Raw genomic sequence first — 18934 nt, forward strand, 5'->3', positions numbered from 1 at the left:
TGTTATACTAATATATCCCAATTTAATAATATATCTTGAGCCCTAACTTAAGTATAATTTATAACACATGAAATAGGGAGGATATGCTTTAAACATCATATGTATATAAAATACAGTCTGTGTTTGTGTGTTTGTGTATGTATAAAATAGATGAAGTATCAAGATGAAAATATATATACAGAGGTACTTAATAAAAGACTATAATTAAGCTTATTTACCAGGATAATTGACAGAAAATTTGATAAGGATAAATAGAAACATGGTAACATACTGTGAATACTGAATAAGGATGCATACGATTGCTACATACACGGTACATAGGTTTCCGGAAACCAGAGGGTTAATTCGCCTGTGACTTGGCCGTAAAGCGTGCGGCCGTAAAGTAAGGCCGTGAAAAATCACGACGCCGTGGGAAGTGATCCGGGCGACGGACTTACGTTTTTGAAGTCCTGAGGACTCAATCAACAATGAAGACCGGGTTTTTGTGCGTGGCTGGCCGGGAGGAAAGACCTGAAAGGAGTTCCTGGACACAGCTAACACCAACGAAACGCGGAGTTTTCCCGAAAGCAAGATGGCGCCGTCCGTGAACCGGAAGTGGATTCAGGATGCAGCGCTGACCTCGGACGGTATGGAGCCAGGTAAGGGGTGTCCCTTAAGTAGGTAGAAGGTGAGTCATACGCCCCTCCCACAATTACAGGCCAAAAGGCCTTAATAATTATTAAAAACCTTGTTATTGGAATTAAGTCGGAGTGGTGTGCCAGAACCTAGGGGTAGGCCTGTAAAATGGGGCAAAAGGAAATGCAAGAAAAACACACTTATAGCAATATAATTATCACATAAGATTCTTTAGCCTTACCTTTTTATCCGTTGTGGAATGTTTCAGTATAACATAGCTGATTTCCAGTGAATCTTATTTATTATGTGTACCGGCGTACCACTACTGACTGTGGTACTTAAATTGAATCGATGTCCTAAATAGGATTTAGGGTCCCAACCTAACCTAATGCAGGGAGTATGAATGTAGGACTGTCTTTTGGAGTAGTTAGGGGATTATTTAGTAGAGCAAGTGTCTTCATTGTCTGGTTTGAAGGTTAGGGTAACATGCGGTAGTGTCTGTACCTTCTTGAATTCCTTTGAGGAGACATGATTTGCCAGTCTGATTAGCTGTGATCGTGAAGTTGCTGGGCTCCGGAACCCTTGGCAGATTAAAGGTGCAGAGGTTTAAGACCGGTTTGTGTGGTATGGATGCCGTTTAGGGAGTTTGATACTGCCCGGAATTCCCATCCATGTATGTATGTTATTGTGAAGTGATGAACCGATTACTTATACCTTGATATCTTTGTGGTAAGCATTTAAGAGGACGGGGTATGGTTTGAAAGTCTTGTCAGAACGTGTTGTATGTCTGATTGGTATAGTGTAATAGTGTTGTATGAAGGTTTGAATGAAAGGAGGCAAAAAGTAGCATAATAGACTACAGTTGAACGGTATGCTTGTGGATGTTGTATTACTGATACCTGGAAGAATATCACGTCTCTGTCGTATGTATTCTTAGTGAAAGCGAATAACGCTAGGTGATAACTTGTTGTCGAGTCTTGATAGCCGGGCGACTGAATGAGGACATTGAAATGCGAATTATGCTCGAGTGTTTGTCAGTTGGGTGAGGTACGAGATAGAGTGTCTCTTGGTCAGTAATCTCTAATAGTTATGTAAATTCTGCAACCCATGATAGTGGTTTCATCTGTACAGAAGATTGGGAGTTGGCGCATACATGAAGCAATTTGTAGTTGGTATAGCTACATAAGCCTGTGTTGAAATCAACACAAATTGCTTTAGTAAGTGTGTATGGACCCGCGTTTGCGTTAGTGTGTATGGACCCTACGAGAGGCGGGCCTGTCTGAGCCAGACTGGTGTTCTCTAAGTTAGACAGTCTATTATTGAAGGACTGAAGCGTAGCCAGAATGGAGTTCAGGTCTCCTATAATGTCGGAAATTTCCCTTGTGCGCTGGTCCCAAACACAGAATTCTTAGTGTCCGGTAGGTGGTGACACTAGGGGGGGATGGTTCTTATCCGATGTTGCCTTCTTGGGACATACTGAAAGAGAATCACGAGAACAATTAACTAATTAATAACAATACGGTTGAGAAATGTAGAACTGGCTGGCTAAAACTAGTGCCGAAGGGAAAAGCTCTCTACCCCGTGACATGTGAGGCCCTGCTAGTTGCCAAGCGGCTGGTAAGAGGCTCTACCTATGATTTGGGCGTGGGACTCGAGCCACTAGTGTGGTGGCGGCCTCTCGGTGACAGTAAAAGATCCAAAGCGTGTGGCCGTGTCAGGTGAGGCCCTAACTATAAACCCGATAGGTGGGTGAATGCGAGGCTCTAACTATGATTTGGGCCGAGGGGCGAAAATCTCTGTGTTGAGATTGGGGTGTTGGCCTTGCGGGACCAGCTACGTTGTACAGCTAAGGCCAGCTCCTAACCCTAGATAGCCAGTTCTCTGACCCTAGACAGGGGCTTGATGAGGGGTTACGTAACGTATGTAGCGTATCGAGTCGTGATTGTGAAATGAGCCTTGCGGCCCCTTGTTAGAAATAGAGAAAAGGAAGGGAGAGAAAGGAAGAAGACAGAAGAGGACAGGAGCTGTTGTGGAGGGAGAGGAGAGAGAGAAATTACGTTTAGCACCGTGTAGTTCTTAGATACATAGCTGATAGTATTGTAGATTTAGGTCCTGAGGGTGCTGAATATTTCCCTGGTAGCTACTATTTATCCCTGCGAGGAGGTTTAGGAAGGCGTTGTGCCGTGAAAGCATGATTGTATGTGACAGAAAGTGGAAGGTGAAATGTGCAAGGTTTGTTGAACCAGGATGATTGTTTACAGATAGTGAGTTTGAATAAACTTATGACGTGTTATCGAGTAGAGCCGTGGCCTGTAGAGGCAAGGCGGGAATCAAGCCCCCGTACCCTAATACCCCACTGTGTAAATGCGTGGCCTTGTTGAGGCAGTTTATCGAATGTGAACGAAATGTGTTTGTACCTGTTAGAGACGAGAGACAATAAAGAACCAGTAACTGTCTACTGGTAGAATGCCATCCAAACCTGAAATTAAGGTGCGGTTTAGCAGGGAAATTATATCCTTTTGGTGAATTAAATTTTATTCAGGTTTTCAACAGTATACATTCGAACAATAATAAAAGTAAATGTCTCAAAGGTGGTACGGTGAAACACGCAGGTTTCCAGTAAATGGCACATACAAATTATCAGGTACAGTATTAGCGAGTCTTGAGTATCGGTACACCAATGTAGGGAAACACGCAGGTTTCCAGCTCATAGCATGTAAAGTTAAGCCTTTAATGGTACTCCTGTGGTCCGCTGTATCCTGGTCCGGCTGCGTGGCCCGCAAGCTCGCCCGGGCCGGGGGGAGGGGGGGTGGCGGTGAGGGGGGGGAGGGGTGGAGGGGGAGAGGGGTGGGGGGGGGAGGGGAGAAAACAAGGAGGGGGGGGGAATCTTCAGCGTTTGAGGAAGTATCATCCCTGCCCAATGGGTCTGTGTGGCCCCTTGTCCCCGTCAGGGCTAAGTCTGTCGCGTTAGTCTCTGTATGTGGTGGCTCCATGTATGACGTGTGCTGTCTTTGCGGTCATTCCCTGTCGCCTCTACCCGTCTTCTCGGACTGTGTTCCCACTGGTGCCTACTCAGTCTGTGTTCTCACTGATGTCTACTCAGTCTGTGATAAGTGTCTGGAAGTCAGGTTTCGTCGTAGTCAGTATCCAGTGTGTCCAGGTCGTCATATACGACTGTTCTCTCCCCTCTGCGTGTGAGATAAGTTCCTCTAGCGCCCTGAGCTCTTCCATGCGTTTAAACCAGGCAGACACAGGTGGTGGGGTTTTTTGTTTCCAGTATAAGGGAATTAGGTTCTTGGCTGTGTTTAATATCCTGATCGTTAGGGATTTTTTGTAAGTTGAGCTACGGGTGGAGGTGTGGTGTAGGAGGAAGGCTGCTGGGTCCAGTTGGGGTGGAGTGTCGGAAAACTTTGTGATGATCGTATGGATCGCTGCCCAGTAGGGTTGTATCAAGGGGCATGTCCACCAGATGTGGAAGAGAGTGCCCAGAGCTCTCACATCTCCAACAGTTGTTGGTGACGGTTGGGTCGTAGGAATGGGTGACCAGTGGCGTGCGGTACCAGCGGGATAGTACCTTATAAGCTGTTTCTTGTATACCACTGGATGTTGCACAGTGAAGGGAAAGGGTACAGATCTTTTCCCACTGGGTTGGCGAGAGTGTGGTTCCCAGGTCTATTTCCCATTTACTCATGAAGCTCGGTGGGGGAAGTCTCCTTGCGTCCATGAGGAGGCCATAGAGTGTGGACAGCCCCCTGGCCAGTGGGCTTGGGTCGTGGCAGAGCCTTTCAAAGTCTGTGAGTGGCCTGTGTGCGTGGACGTCCCTGGTGATTATTAGTAGGTAGGCTAATAGTTGTTTGTATCTGAACTGCATCATGAACGTTGGTTTCTCCACGGGCAACAGGGACTCAAGAGTCCGTATCGTGCCGTTAGTGGTAGCGTGGCAGAGTCTAGGTAGCGAGTTTCCTAGCATTTGTTGGAACGGGCCTGCGTCTAATCCGGGTGGGAAAGCGTCATTGTGTGTCAGGGGGAGATGGGTGTGGGGAGATGGGTGTGGTGAGGGAGGAGGGTGTCCCCATTTTATGCCAAACCATCAAGGTCGCTCTAATTAGTGGGTGCGGGTTAGCCAGCTGTCTGCCCTGGTGGTGGTCTAGCCACGGTAAGGTGTGCCCTTTGGTGGTTTGCGTTCATGATGGATGCCAATTCCCTGCGTAATGTCAGTATCTTGGCACCATCGCTTTGGAGTCGTGTTAGTTTGTGCCTGGCTTCCACCACCTGTATATCCGCGATTATGGTTGCCATTCTAGCAGCCTTTTCCTTTTTCATGGCTGCGCTCTTAGCTATGAAGTAGCCTCGTATAACGCATTTGTGGGCCTCCCACACACAGAGGGGTGTCACGTCTGGGGTAACGTTGTCTGTGAAGTATTGAGTAAGTTTGGTTCGGGATTCTGTGGTTACTGTTAGGTCATTAAGTAAGGCTTCGTTCAGTCGCCAGTTGCTGCACGTCGGTTTGTAGAGGGGAGATGTCAGCGTCATGGTGAGTGGTGCGTGGTCTGACCAGGTCGCGGTTCCAATCGTCACCGTCTTGACATCTGTCAGGTAGTAGTGTTGCATGAAAAAGTAGTCCAGTCTGGAGTATGTCTTGTTTGGAGTGGAGTAAAGGTGAAGTCTCTGTCGTCAGGGTGTGTCGCCCTCCAGCAATCTGTCAGGCGTTGGTCTCTAAGGGTTTTGTTGATAGTAGTTAACACATGTCTGGGTATCGTCGAAGTGCCCGCAGATGTGTCTAGGCTTGGTTGTAGGGCCACATTAAGGTCTCCCCCCATGATCAGACAACCTTCGGTGAAGGCCATGATGGCTTTCAGTGATTTAGTCATGAAACGGTGTTGAGCAGTATTAGGAGCATACAGGTTGGCTAGCGTGTATGTACGGTCGGCTATCGTTCCCTTAACGCATATAAATCTTCCCCAGTCATCTTTCAAGGTTGCTGTAGGTGTAAAATGTAGGGATTTATGAAGGAGGATGGCCGTACCTTTGGATTTCCCTATGGGGTTGTTGCTGAGGTAGCATTGGGCAAACCTTTTGTCAGTCATTCTAGGTGTCAGACCCTCCTTAAAGTGGGTCTCCTGTAGAAATACTATGTGGGTTCTTTGGCTGTGGAAGTGGCGGAGCGCCTGTGATCGTTTTTCAGGTTGGTTAAGGCCTTTGGCATTAATAGAGATAATGTTGATGTCCGCCTTAGCCAGTGGTTTCGGGGTCTGCATGGCGTAACTCCGGTTGACCTCCCTGTCGGGGGTAATAGGGACAAATAAATGGTGGGCCTACGGGCTGTGTTACTTCCCAAGTGTTGGGTGGGTTCGGCGGAGGTGCGTTTCAGGGGAGTAGAGGGAGAGTATTACCTGGACGGGCGATCCCTGATGAGGCCCCTTCCCGAGTCCCCTCGCGGACACCGCAGCCGGACTTTTAGTGCCTAGGAGTAGGTGTAGAGACAAAATAAAATAAACACAAGTCAAACAATAAACAACAATATATAAAGTAGTGGCTCGGGTGTAGGCGGGGGTGGAGTGGTCCCGTCCGTACTAGCGGTTCGGTCGAGTCCCCTTGCCTTTCTTCCGGACACCCCGGCCAAGTGGGAACGTGGCCTATTAGTTACAAAATGTCTCTCGGGTGTACTCGGTCCCTCTCCGGGGTCCCGGTTCAGAGAGAGAAGAAACAAAAAAAAAAAGGGGGAGAAAAAGACGGGGTGTTTCCCCGTGGGGTCACCTGTAGCGGTGACAAAAAACTCCCACGTGGAAGGCCCCTCTAGTGTCCCCCTACCCGCCCCGCCCAAAGAGTACTCTAGCCCCTAGGTCATCTGTGGTCTTGTGAGTGGGGTATCTTAAGATTTGTGTGCATCGTGCGAACCAGGCGTCAGGCCTTATGAGTCGTGTGTGAGTGTGGGCTTCATGGCGCGTCTAGTTAGGTGGTGTGTCGTGATGTGGCCCTGAGCTCCGGCGGCAAGTGTGTGTGTGGTGGCTGTGTCCCCCTCCTGCCTTCCCTTCCTCATCCTATATTCCCATCCACTTCCATAAAGGGAGATGTCGGGCCCACCGACAAAGGCTCAATGTCTTCGTTACTAGTGTTCTCAGGATGTGTCGGTGGCATCGAGTTTCCATGTCTCTGTGGCCCGTGTTTGGTGGTGTGACAGAGTCAGTCCCCTTACGGCCGCTCGGCTGGCTAAGAGCATGTCCCCTGTCGGAGTGGTGGTCGGAGCATAGCATAGGCCGCTGGGCTGTCCAATCCCCCCTTCAAGCCCCCCGCCCAAAAGTGAAACAAAAGAGGGGGTCTGGCAGTTCGGTATGGTTAGTGAGGTACCTTATGGCAAGCTCCACATCAGATTATAGTCTATAGGCAGATACCGTGATCGGTGGGTCTCAGAGTCTCTCAGGAGCCGCGGAACTCAACGTGGGTTGCCGGCTGGTCGTGCCGTCTCCATTCTGGATCTGGTTCTTCTTTGTGGCAGCGGGGCGTCTCGTGCCGGCCTGGGTGGGCCAGTGTAGAAGTCCAGCGGGTCAGGCCATGTCATGTTTAAGGGTGGTAGCTGGAGCTCGACAGCGAGATCCCGTCGGTCCTGTTGGTTGCGTACCGGCATGGGACCGCTAGGAGTGTGAGCAGTTAGGCCGGTTGGGAAAGTCCATCGATATCTCACCTTCTGTGCTGTCAGGGCTCGAGTGAGGGGTTTCAGAGCCCTGCAGTAGCCCAAAGTAGTCAGGCAAAGATCAGGGAATATTTGGATAGGGTGATCCTCATGAGTGATGGGTCCCGCATTGCGAGCCGCCTGCAGTATGTCTTCTTTGAGGGAGAAAATAGTTAGGCAGCATATTACGTCCCTCGGCGGCGCTCCTTCAGGGCCTCTGGGTCTTAGTGCCCTGTGGGCTCGGACAAAATCGATCGGTGTGTCCGCAGGACGGCCCAGGAGGTCATTAAATAAGATGGTAAGTATGTCAGTGAGCCGGGTCGAGGGTTCTTCGCCTTCAGGTAGGCCTCGGATCCGCAGGTTGTTTCTGCGGCCCCTGTTGTCGAGATCTTCGACATGGCGAGCCATGGCTTGCAAGTGGGCAGTGTGGCCGTGAAGCGTGGACTCTGTGGTTGTGTGGGCCACGGTGAGGTTGTCTTGTTCCTCTTCCAGCCGTGCCATGCGGTCTGCCATACCTTGCATGTCTGCTCTCATCAGTTGGAGGTCGGCCCGGATCGAGGCATGGAGGGCTGATGTGGCTTGGGTCAAGTCGGCTTTGGTGGGCAATGCTCTCAGCAGGGCCATCCAGTCTGCTGGTGGGTGATCTGTGGTCTCTCCACTCGCTTCGCCGACCTGGGAGTTCGGGCTCATGGATGAGGCCTCCGAGTACAGGAAGGCCTCAGCGGAGGCCTGGGTTGATGGGTCCGGCTGTGGGGTCATATATTGCCTGACCGACGCCTGGATTGCAGGTGGGCGAGTGCCCGATGGTTTGGGGGTACCCCCAGTCTTAGTGTGTTTCCCCATATTCGCGTTTGGGGCAGCTTTCTAGCGATTTGCAGGGCGAGCACGGAGGAGCTCAGAGATTAGGCAGCCATTCCGCTCCGCTGCTAGGCCACGCCCCCCGGAAATTATATCCTTTACCAGAATAATAAAATGTTGTTAAAGATTCATTCAACCTAGCCGGATGGAACAGTAATGCATGATTTTTTTTACAATACATTGGATGAATACTGGACAGAAACTGGGTATAGCAGGTGTAACGAGTGTATGTTTGTTAGTAGAGCCCCTATATGGCGTTCCTTGAAAGTATTGTGCTTAAAGCGTGATAGTATTCATGGAGGGAAAATGGTGAAGGACTGAAAGAAGTTCAGGACGTTTACTGTGAGATAGAAAGTTGATGATAACGTATGAAGAGTAGTCGAGTGAGGCCGTGGCAAGGCGAGAAATCAGCAGTAAATAGCGACGTAATTAATATTAATTAGGTATAGATCGTGTATTCGGTAGATGCTAGCATACCTACTTGAAGTGGTACCGAAGACTGATGTACCATGTATGAAAGAAAACAACGGGACAGGTTGGTAAGTGACATGGTTTTGACCTGAATTCTCACATTAGGACTACTTGACACTATGTGACTAGAGCCAACGCTGAATTAATTTTAACCCCTTAAGGACCAAACTTCTGGAATAAAAGGGAATCATGACATGTCACACACGTCATGTGTCCTTAAGGGGTTAAAACGTAATTAATAGATTTTTATACTTAATTAACGTATCATGCCATAAGTACATCTCCTGCTTGCACCAGTGTAATCCGCCTATAATAACAGTTGTTTAACAGTTAGACTTTATGCTGTGTATCAATTTTTTTGACAATAGATGGCAGTGTCAGTGCCTGTAATTTGTAAATGCTGATTTAGCCGAATGACATGCTTGGATTCTTTGGAACTGAAATGTGAGAGTAGCCGTATGGGCTTCCCATATACGAATTACTTCAAAACTAGCCAGCACTGTGTGCTTCTAACTTTATGATTGAGAAAATAGAAAAACTTCAACGAATCCAAACGGGAAAAAAACAATGTGAACAATGAATAATGAAATGAGTTCATAAGCTGTGCTAAAGGAAAACTGGTTATTTTTAACACATTTGTTTACATTAGGGTCAACAACACGATGTTTAAAGCATTACATTTAAAATGCACATTTGTAGCTTGCATCTATAAAAGAAACTGTTTTTTTTCTTGGTGTGTTTCTTTGTGATTACTAGCCAAGAATGCATTGTTGATAGAGCTCTTTAATATAAGATAAATTCACTGTTCGGTAAGAGCAATAAACTTAGCCGACCGTCCGTCCCTTTCATTGCAATACTGGAAATGAGACTCTCTTTGCAACTGTCAAGTTTAGGAAAATGAATGCCAATGCCCTTAACCTCGTCAGTTCAGACAGAATAACAGAGGATAGAGACATATTGCAGGTCCTGAGTGGGCTGCCGCAATGCCTACAGTAGTTCAATAAAAGTACACTTGCAAACAGGTAAGGGAACGCTAGTAAATGGTCAAGCTAGCCTGAATATTATAGAGCCAACATAATCTACAGAATTGATGCAAAAAAAAAAAAAAAAAGGGGGATATGTAAAGGGCATGCTAAAACAAGCTCACAATCTATGTGGGGTTTTCCACAATAAAACTTAACATAGCAAGAATTAGACAGCTTCTGAAGGCTTTATACCAAGCTGATGCAGGCACCTTCTGATATGTGTTTATTAATGATGATTACGTTTTAACTTCTGCGGAAAAAAGTAAAACAACTCATTCGCTTCAAGATGCAATGAAATAGTCTGCCGAATTAAAACCTGTTTGCAGGTCTCATATGCGTGTTATTCGTATGTACATGGGGTTAAAATGTCGAACGTCGGAAATAGCCCGAACGCGGCTATTCTCGCCGATTACCTGCTGTTTGTTAGTTTGTAGTTGCGAGCGTCTCTGCGAATGAAGACTGGCGGGAAAGCAGCGAGAATGCCGGGACCAGAAGCGTGCTATCAAGGACCCGGAAGTTGTGCTGACGAGAGGGAGGTGAGCAGGCCAGGTGAACAGCATGCATATACGGCAAGGTAGGAAGGGGGGGGGGTTAGCGGTCTTAAACTTGAATGTGGTCTATATTCTTTTAAATTAACTGCTGAAAAATGTCAAACATGTTTGAGAAATATTTGTTTGTTTGAATTTGGTCAAAACTAATGTAGTTTCAGAAATGTATCAGAACATTTGCCTAGTTGTCAAATTTATTGCTTAAACATGTTTGGTTATATGCACAAAAATAATTAATTTTTAACTGAAATTAAAATTGGTTGACAGTATTATTCTCCAAGTCAAACTGCAACTCCACCCTCCCCATCTATATTTTTGCTCGCAAAATGCCCACTTGGGAAAACGTCCACTCTGATTATGCTATTGTAATAATTAACCAGGGAGACGTACGAAACTAAAATATATAAATTATTACATAACACATTCTCTAAAGCAACTGTAGTTTAAGGCAGCATCTAATCTACTTAAATACAATGGGTGCAGACACTGATTAGCAAATTCAACAGATGGGGATTAACTTCCTAGAATTCTACCCCTGAATACAGAAATTATACATTTAATCTCAATACACTTTACCTTCACATATTCCCTTTGCAACACAAATTTGATTATATCCGTCATGGATTCTTTGATGTCAGCAGGAAGATTCTGTGAGAAAAAAAATATGGTCAAACTGTTAAAAAATAATGCATAACAAGAAAAAAACCAAAAAAACATTACAACAATAAAATTGTCCATTTAAGATTACAAAGCACATTACCTGCATATTCTGAATGCCAAAATTTGAACAATGATTTAATTTATTTCAAGAGGCACAGTGAGAACAATAGTTTTTAAAACGGCACGGTCAACCCTCCCCAAAAAATTAGTATTTCGTAAAGATTGAATCTTCACCAAAATTCCAACCCAGTCAAGAGATATACTGAGATAAAGTAGGGACCATCGTTTATATGTGTCAATCCCCCCCCCCCCCCAGTCTTGACAAAGACCCGATTCTGGGTTGGAACGTTGCAGTGTTCCAATAAACTTGCCTGAAGCTATTGGTGTACCTGTACCTTTTCTCTGTAAATTCACCCCAGTCATTACCAGCAATGGCTGCAGGGAATTGGCTGTCTATAGAGGATCCTGCGCTCTCTTTGTATCATCCATAGACCTCAAAGCTGTACTCTTGCACGTGAGCGAGAGAGCAACAGTGACTCGGCTCCTGGCGCTTCAGCTGAAGAGGACCCATAAAGAGAAGATGGCAGCACCCATGAGGGTCAGGTTTAGATAAGTAAAACTCACCTTTACCTGTCCCCATCTGCAATGTTACCATGGGGGGGTGTTTGCAGAATTCGCAAAGTCCCCAGACGGTGACAGTGTCGTTTTAAGATTAAATATGGCGCACAATTTACTTATCTCTGCACATGGTAAACTGGCATTCACAAATAATGTGGAGCAAGCAATACAGGGTGCTATTTTTGTAAAAAAAAAAAAAGTTTGTCAATCTTTATTATCTTCAGTGCAAAAGAGTACACATCGGCTTGCAAAGGCATGCTTCAATAAGACACATGTTGGCATATTGTTACAGCATGGCATGTACTAGCACATTTTTAGGAAATCAAAGAGAAAAGAACATAAATGCAGTATCAGATATCCAAACACAAACTTCAAGCTTAGGTTAGATAAGACGAAAACTGTCTGGTATAAAACTAGCATTATAAATCGATTGAGTATAGCACATATGAGACATGCAATGGTGTCAGACATATAACTACATGAAAACAAAGCATTATATTGGCACCAATTGCTAGTGGAGTAGAGCATACAGACTCATTAGTGAACAAGCAAGAATAAGATTAACCAGTAAACTTAAATGAGCCACTGGGTACTATGACCACAGAAAAAATAGGATTACACTGCTGCCCAATGCATATGGAGAGACATATTTAAATTAGACAAAACAAAACTCTGCTATAGAAATTAATGTTGGAGATCAGCCTATTCACTACACTTCACTATCTCTTACGGTAAGGTATGAGTCCCAGAGCCCTGCAGCAATCAAAGTTGCTCCGCCAGGCCCAGACTTCAAGATGATCAAATGCGCCCATCCAACATGTCCAGCCGCGCACGGTGACTGCAACAGGATCCCAGGTTCTCTTTCTGGAGCGTACTTGTTCTTAAGTTCTTTTTTTTTTTTTTTTTATTTAATTGTTTTATCTTTTAGTCAAAGAAACAAATAAATAGAGGGGGGACGGGTACAAAAAAAAGGCAAGGACGGAGGGGAAGGTGCAGCAGACAAATAGTACATAGTACTTTGTGGGTATCACCTATTCATGTTCTGCGGTATTGATTAACAGATTCTAGGAAGAGACCTTTCAACATTTCTGACAATAAAGGTGGCAATGGCAAATACATTGTTATGACATGGATAGCGTATATTGTACATTAGTGGTACTCTGGTGTACAGAGTGGACCGATCTCCATGCGTCCCAGGCTTCCATGCTGCAATGGTTGTCTGGGCTGAGGGAGACAGTTTACTAAAGTTACGTTCGTAAGTATGTTAGTCTTCTATATCAGAGGCTAGCATAGACAGACATAGACTGGCATTGTGTGGACTTCCATGCTCTGGCTATTAATTTATAGACTGACAGTAGGATATGGTAAATGAGTTTCCGTTTAAATTTGGCTATCCCTTACGGGAGAAGCATGGGTACATAGATCTGTGGGTTAAGGGGTATTTTGAGTTCGGTCGTGTTTTCAAGGAGGTTTTGGACAGAGATCCAAAAAGGTTTAAGGGATGGACATTGCCACCATATGTGGTGAACTGTCCCTTCTTCTAGTCCAAATCTCCAACAGGTGGTTACAACAGAGTGGCGGATTTAATCAGTCGGCCGGTGTCCAGAAAAAGAGCATTCCATTGTTGCGGAGGAATGTTTAGTCCCAAATCCGTAGTTTCTCTTGAGGATGAATATGGTGTAAGTGTGTCAGCTTCTTATCTTGCCATGGTTTGGTGTGAAAGGTGCAGATCTGTGTATGTCCCACATCTACAGGCTTAGTGCTATTAGGTTAGAAGATGTGGGCAGGGGTGGTCTATGTGGTTTAGGCAGCCACATTATGCTGGGGAACTTGAATGGCTTTAAGAGGTACCTCTCCATGTCCACCAATTGAGGTGGCGTTTCTTTAAGGAAGTGGAATAAGAGTGAGGACAAGATAGAAGCGTGATAGTAGGCTTTTATGTCAGAGATCCCCAGGCCACCCGCTTTCATGGGCGCCAGGAATACCCTCCTAGCTACTCTCGGTCTGGATCCTGCCCATATAAAGCTATTTGTGTCTCTTCAGACTATTTTGAAAAACATGTTAGGGACTGTAATAGGTAGGGTACAGAACACATATTGCAACTTGGGCAGGATGGTCATCTTGAATGCCACAATCCTTTCCGTCCATGTCAGGTATAACGGTGCCAAGCGCTTGAGATTTTGTTTGCACTCATTCCAGACCCTTAAAAGGTTCCCTGTATATAATTCCGTAGCATTTTTGGTGAAGAGTAGGCCTAGGTAAGGTTATCTTTCCTCCAGTCAAGGGGATATTGTTCACGGAGGATAGACATGACAGCCTGCTAGGGTGATCTCTAATTTCAGCGAGCAGGGGCTCCAATGCCAGCACAAAAAGTAGGCGGGACAGTGGGCACCCTTGTCTAGTCCAGTTTGTGATCTTGAAGGGGTCAGAGAGGAACCGAGCCTGCATGACTCGAGTCGTGGGAGCAGAGTACAGGGCAAAGATTTGTGTTACGACCTGATGGGGAATCCATATTTCGTCAGGGGGTGTTTCAGGAAGGCCCAACCGAGGCGGTCAAACGCCGTTTCTGCATCTAGTGCTAGGAGTGAATGTTTACGGGTATTATCTGATCCCTGTCTCCCCCTAATAAACCCTGTTTAATCACTAGCTATCAGGTTCGGTAGTATTGGACTCAGTCTCTTCGCCAAGATTTTCGCATATAATTTGGACGGAAATTCTTACAGTCATCAGCGAATTTATCAGGTTTGGGAATTGTAATAATTGTGGCTAGGAGCATCTCAGGTGGAAGTGAGAATGAGGTGGTGGCCTCAAGGTATACCTTCAGCAAATGGGGAGCTAGTACTTCTGCATAGGTCTTATAATAGGCGTTCGTAAGGCCATCTGCTCCTGGGGACTTGGCTGGGGGTAAATCTTTAATAGCAGCTAGAACCTCTTTGAGTGTTATAGGGTGTTGGAGCTCCTCTATCTGGGTTCAGGTAAGCTGTGGTAAATGGACTTGGGATAGATATCGAGAGATACTCTCATCATCTGGGTTGTGTGTATTTTCATTCGGGTGTAAATTATATAGTTTAGAATCGAAGCGTGCGAATACGTGGCTTGTCGTTCTTCGGTTCTTGTGGTCAGTCATCATAGCTTAGCCCAGGATTGTGACCAGAGTAGTGAGAAGGCCTGGTTGAGCCACACCTCCAGAGAGACCTGTAGCAATGGGGCATGAGGAGGTGCAGCCTTGTAAGCGGCAGCCATCTTGTGAGAAGTGGGGACCGGGATATACCCCACGATTTTTTTTTTTATTCTTTTTTTATGCATCGATAGAGTAGCAGCAATACAATATCGTACGGTTTGTGCAAAAGCCAAGTGACAATATACATACAGCAAGGTGTTCGTTAAATCGGACAGGTTTGCCATCTGTCGAGGTTTTACAGTTGTTTGTTCAACATGAACTAGACAAGTATAAAACGAATCAAATACTGTTAGAAGTGAGGAAATGCAACAAATAAGAGATAACTATGGGACAGGGGAGGGGGGAGAGAAAAGAACACTATGGGACTGGGGAGGAGGGAGGAAGAAAACACAAAAAAAAAAAGGAGTGGAGGAGAGAGGAACATTAACCCCTTAAGGACACATGACGTGTGTGACACGTCATGATTCCATTTTATTCCAGAAGTTTGGTCCTTAAGGGGTTAAGGGGGTGGGGTACAGGGAAGAGAAAAGGAACACTGGGGTAGGGGGAACCACTAAAAGAGAAGGGAGAAGGGAAGTTTTTCATATTAGATTCATTAAATTCATTAAAAAGTCTAATATTAATACAATTATAGAAAAAAAACTTTTAAAATCATTTGGGGAAAAAAAGTCATTTTCGGTTTTCGGCCAAGGGCATCCTGAATTTTCGGTTTTGGCCCAGAATTTTCATTTTTGGTGCATCCCTACTAGCTGGGGAGTCTCAGTTTCTATCCAATGCTGGGCTAGTGCTCTGCGGGCTGCCAGATAGAGCATGTTCAATAATCTTTGCTCTGGTTTAGCTAGTTCCTCTGTAGGGTTTGGACAGAAGGCAGGCCCATGGATCTAATGTTAGCAGTCTCTGTAGTATTATTGAGCCCAGATCTACCACCCCATGCCAGAAATCCCTGACTTTGGGACAGTGAAACCACATATGTATATAGCTACCTTTCTCTCCACATAGGCGACAGCAAGTGTTCGTCCTTATTTTCATGTGGCATTGTTTGACAGGGGTTGTGTACCACCTAAAGAGCGTTTTGTATGCCTGTTCATGTAGGGAGGTACATATTATTTATATAGCGCCATCAGATTCCGTAGCGCTGTACAATGGATGTCCTTGCACAGACCTCAGAGATGTCTTGCCAGTCAGTTCCCTCCAATGTTTCTCCTTAATAAAGTAATTTTTTTCAAAAAAGGTTAGTCTGTTTGCTACTGCGGCCCGTGCAAAGTCCCTGTGTTCATATGTTACTACCTCGTCGTTAACGTATAGATGTACATAACTTTGTACTCCCACGGCCTCAATTCCCTTGAAGTCCCTGGCTCTCAGGCCTGGCAGGAACGCTCTGTTTCTTAGTACCGGGTCATGAGCGAGGGAGTATTGGTAAGACTATATTTCTGTGCCACTTGATCCCAAATGCTAATGGAGTTGAGAATCGAGGAACAGGCTGTCCTGAGGATAACCCTGTGTTCCCAGGGAGCCCATATGTAGAATTGTGGTAGGTCGTGCCAGTCCGGAGTGATTCAATGTTCACCCACGTTCTTTGCTCCAAGGGGCAGTGCCAATGTGCAATTTGGGACAATTGTGCTGCAAGATATTAAAAATATCCCTGCCCACCCCTCCATTTTGGCACATAAAGTATGGTGCAGGCTATTCTGGGTCCTTTCCTTTGCCAGATAAATGTATCTATAGCTCTCTGTATGTCAGCGAGGTCTCCCCTCATGACCTGCACTGACCTGACCTGTATAGATTGGAAGAGGAACAGCAGTCTGGGCAGGACATTCACCTTAACTGAATGTAGCCACCCCAGCCATGTTATGGGTTTATTTGTCCATTTTTCTAGGTCATTCTTCAGTGTTATGAACAGTGGAGTGTAATTGTACCTGAATAACGCGTTGGGGTCTGGTGTAAGTTGTACTCCTAGGTATGTGAGTGCGTCTGTGCTAGTTTTGATGTGGTGGATCTGTCTGATGAGCGTCACTTCCTGGTCGGGCATGTGAAAGGGCATTGCTATCGACTTGGTGAGATTTACCTTGTATTTCGAGATGTCCCCATAGTCGTGTAGAAGTGTTTCTAATCTGGCCATGGAGTGTATTGGGTCGGTAATCGTCAGTAACACGTCGTCGGCATATGCTGACACTTTGAATTCCTGATTCATGATCTGTACCCCCTGTATTTGTGGGTCAGTGCTGAAGGAGTGTAGTAGCGGCTCTAGGTAGATCACAAAGAGGAGTGGTGATAGGGGACACCCCTGTAGCGTCCCATTGCTCAACCAGAAAGGGGTTTGATGGGTTTGGGGGCCCCTGTTATGATGGTCTGTGCTTTTAGATCTGTGTATAAGGCTTTGATGGCAGTTATAAATGACCCAGGGAATCCCTGGGAACGGTCATTGGACTCAATCAAAATCTTTCTCGGCATCCAGGGAGAGGGCCAGGGAGGGCTGTTTTGATTCTGTCACGTAACAGACCAGGTCTACTTCCTCTTGGGAGATGGGTGCGTTCAGTAGGTCTGCCTCCCTCTCAGTCACCCTAGGCATGTCTATGTTTGCCAAGAATGAGTTGAGGCAATCCTGATACTGTGCCTGTTCTACAACATTTGGGGGGGAGTTACATAGTTACTTAGCTGAAAAGAAACTTGTGTCCATCAAGTTCAGCCTTCCTCACATATTTTTACTGTTGATCCAAAAGAAGGCAAAAAACCCAGTCTAAAGCGCTTCCAATTTTGCAACAAACTAGGAAAAAATTACTTCTTGACCACAAAATAGCAGTCAGATATCTCCTTGGATCAAGCAGCTATTACCCCACTAATTATAAATTAAATCCCTGGGGGCGTGGCATGACCGGGAATCAAGCTCCTCACCGGCCCCCTAGCTAAAAGCAAATATCAGCGCAAATCCCACAAATCCATACCTGCCTTACAAGCCCTGAGGCGAGATAGACAGACACAATCCTCGTAAGCCCGCCCCCAAAACACCTAAATCGGTTACAACGGTGCGCCCTGAAGCGCAAGATGGCGGCGATTCCAGCCTGCACGCTCCTGATTCCCCATACAGGGTCAGAGGCCTTACCACCACGAGACAGCACTACCTCCGAGACCTCCCATATCTTATCGGTATTGACGGCCGTCAAGACCTACCTAGCTCGGGAAATCGAGAGCAGCTCCAGAGCAGTGTCTGCATAGATCCACTCACTAAGCACAAGAACAGCAGCCCTGGAACAATGCATGGATACCACCTTAGTCGCACACAATGTCACCCAGATCACCTCCCAGCTGGAAGCAACCGAAACGGCCTTAGAGGACTTAGTGAACAGGTCACGCCGCAATAACCGCCGTATACATGGCCTACCTGAGCAACCTTCTTCCAAGATCTCGCCCACATCACTCTCGAACGCAGGAGAGAGTGGAAACCAGTCACTGAACTTCTCAGAGCCAACACTCTGCAATATGCTTGGGGCCATCCGTTCAAACTCCTCGTATTCAAGAACGGCAGGTCCAACATCCTCCTACCTGGCGCCAGCCCAACACGCTTTCTTCAAGCCCTGGGTATCAAAGCGCCGGAGAACCTCACTTTGCCGACTAATACAGCTACAGCCTTGCCGACCTTGCCAAGAGATTGGTACACACAGAGTGACAACGATAAACCACCGGTTCACGCCATCAGACTTACTCACTGACACCTGCTTCCACCCCACATGCCTGGACCCATGCGTAGATCCAGTGTGTGGCAATAAGGTACTGGGGACTTACTCTAAAGCCCTCGGAAATCGCTCTGTACTGGGAGGGGGCACCCGGACTCCTCATGAGACTTCACAAAAAGCCCCGAGAACGGAAATTGGTTCCATAGCGTGGTCCGACCACGCGGACATCACAATATACTTTAGCGGACTGCACACCCCCACCCCATGGACATTGAGGTTGACCACCTCTCTCCTGAAAGACCCTGGGGTTATAGACAACATTCGCACGCAGATAACCACCTATTTTTGTGAAAACCAGACACCAGGTGTACCTATGAAGACAGTATGGAAAGCCCACAAAGCCGTGATACGGGGTTCCCTTATCAAAATAGTGACGCATAAAAAGAAACGTTAACCCAACAACTCACCCACCTACTCCTCCATCTGGGAGCTTCTCATCCATGACACAGCCCACTAATTAATATGGTCCAAGAGGACATATTACGATAAATCCAACAAAATTGATACGTTACTGGCCTGTACGCTGCGGCCTACACCCAGTCACCCACACATAACCT

The 18934-nt window shown here is 46.3% G+C and overlaps 1 protein-coding gene across 2 annotated transcripts in view; it reads right to left on the minus strand.

Moving 5' to 3' along the window:
- Positions 1-18934, minus strand: part of PRPF18 (pre-mRNA processing factor 18) — a 101830-nt gene that overhangs the window by 21314 nt on the left and 61582 nt on the right. For both annotated transcript variants that reach the window (XM_063448206.1, XM_063448205.1), the window contains one exon: positions 10764-10835. In XM_063448206.1, coding sequence (XP_063304276.1) covers positions 10764-10835 — 72 coding nt within the window. The remainder of the gene's footprint in view (positions 1-10763; positions 10836-18934) is intronic.

Source organism: Pelobates fuscus, chromosome 3, assembly GCF_036172605.1.
Source record: "Pelobates fuscus isolate aPelFus1 chromosome 3, aPelFus1.pri, whole genome shotgun sequence".
Lineage (NCBI taxonomy): Eukaryota > Metazoa > Chordata > Amphibia > Anura > Pelobatidae > Pelobates > Pelobates fuscus.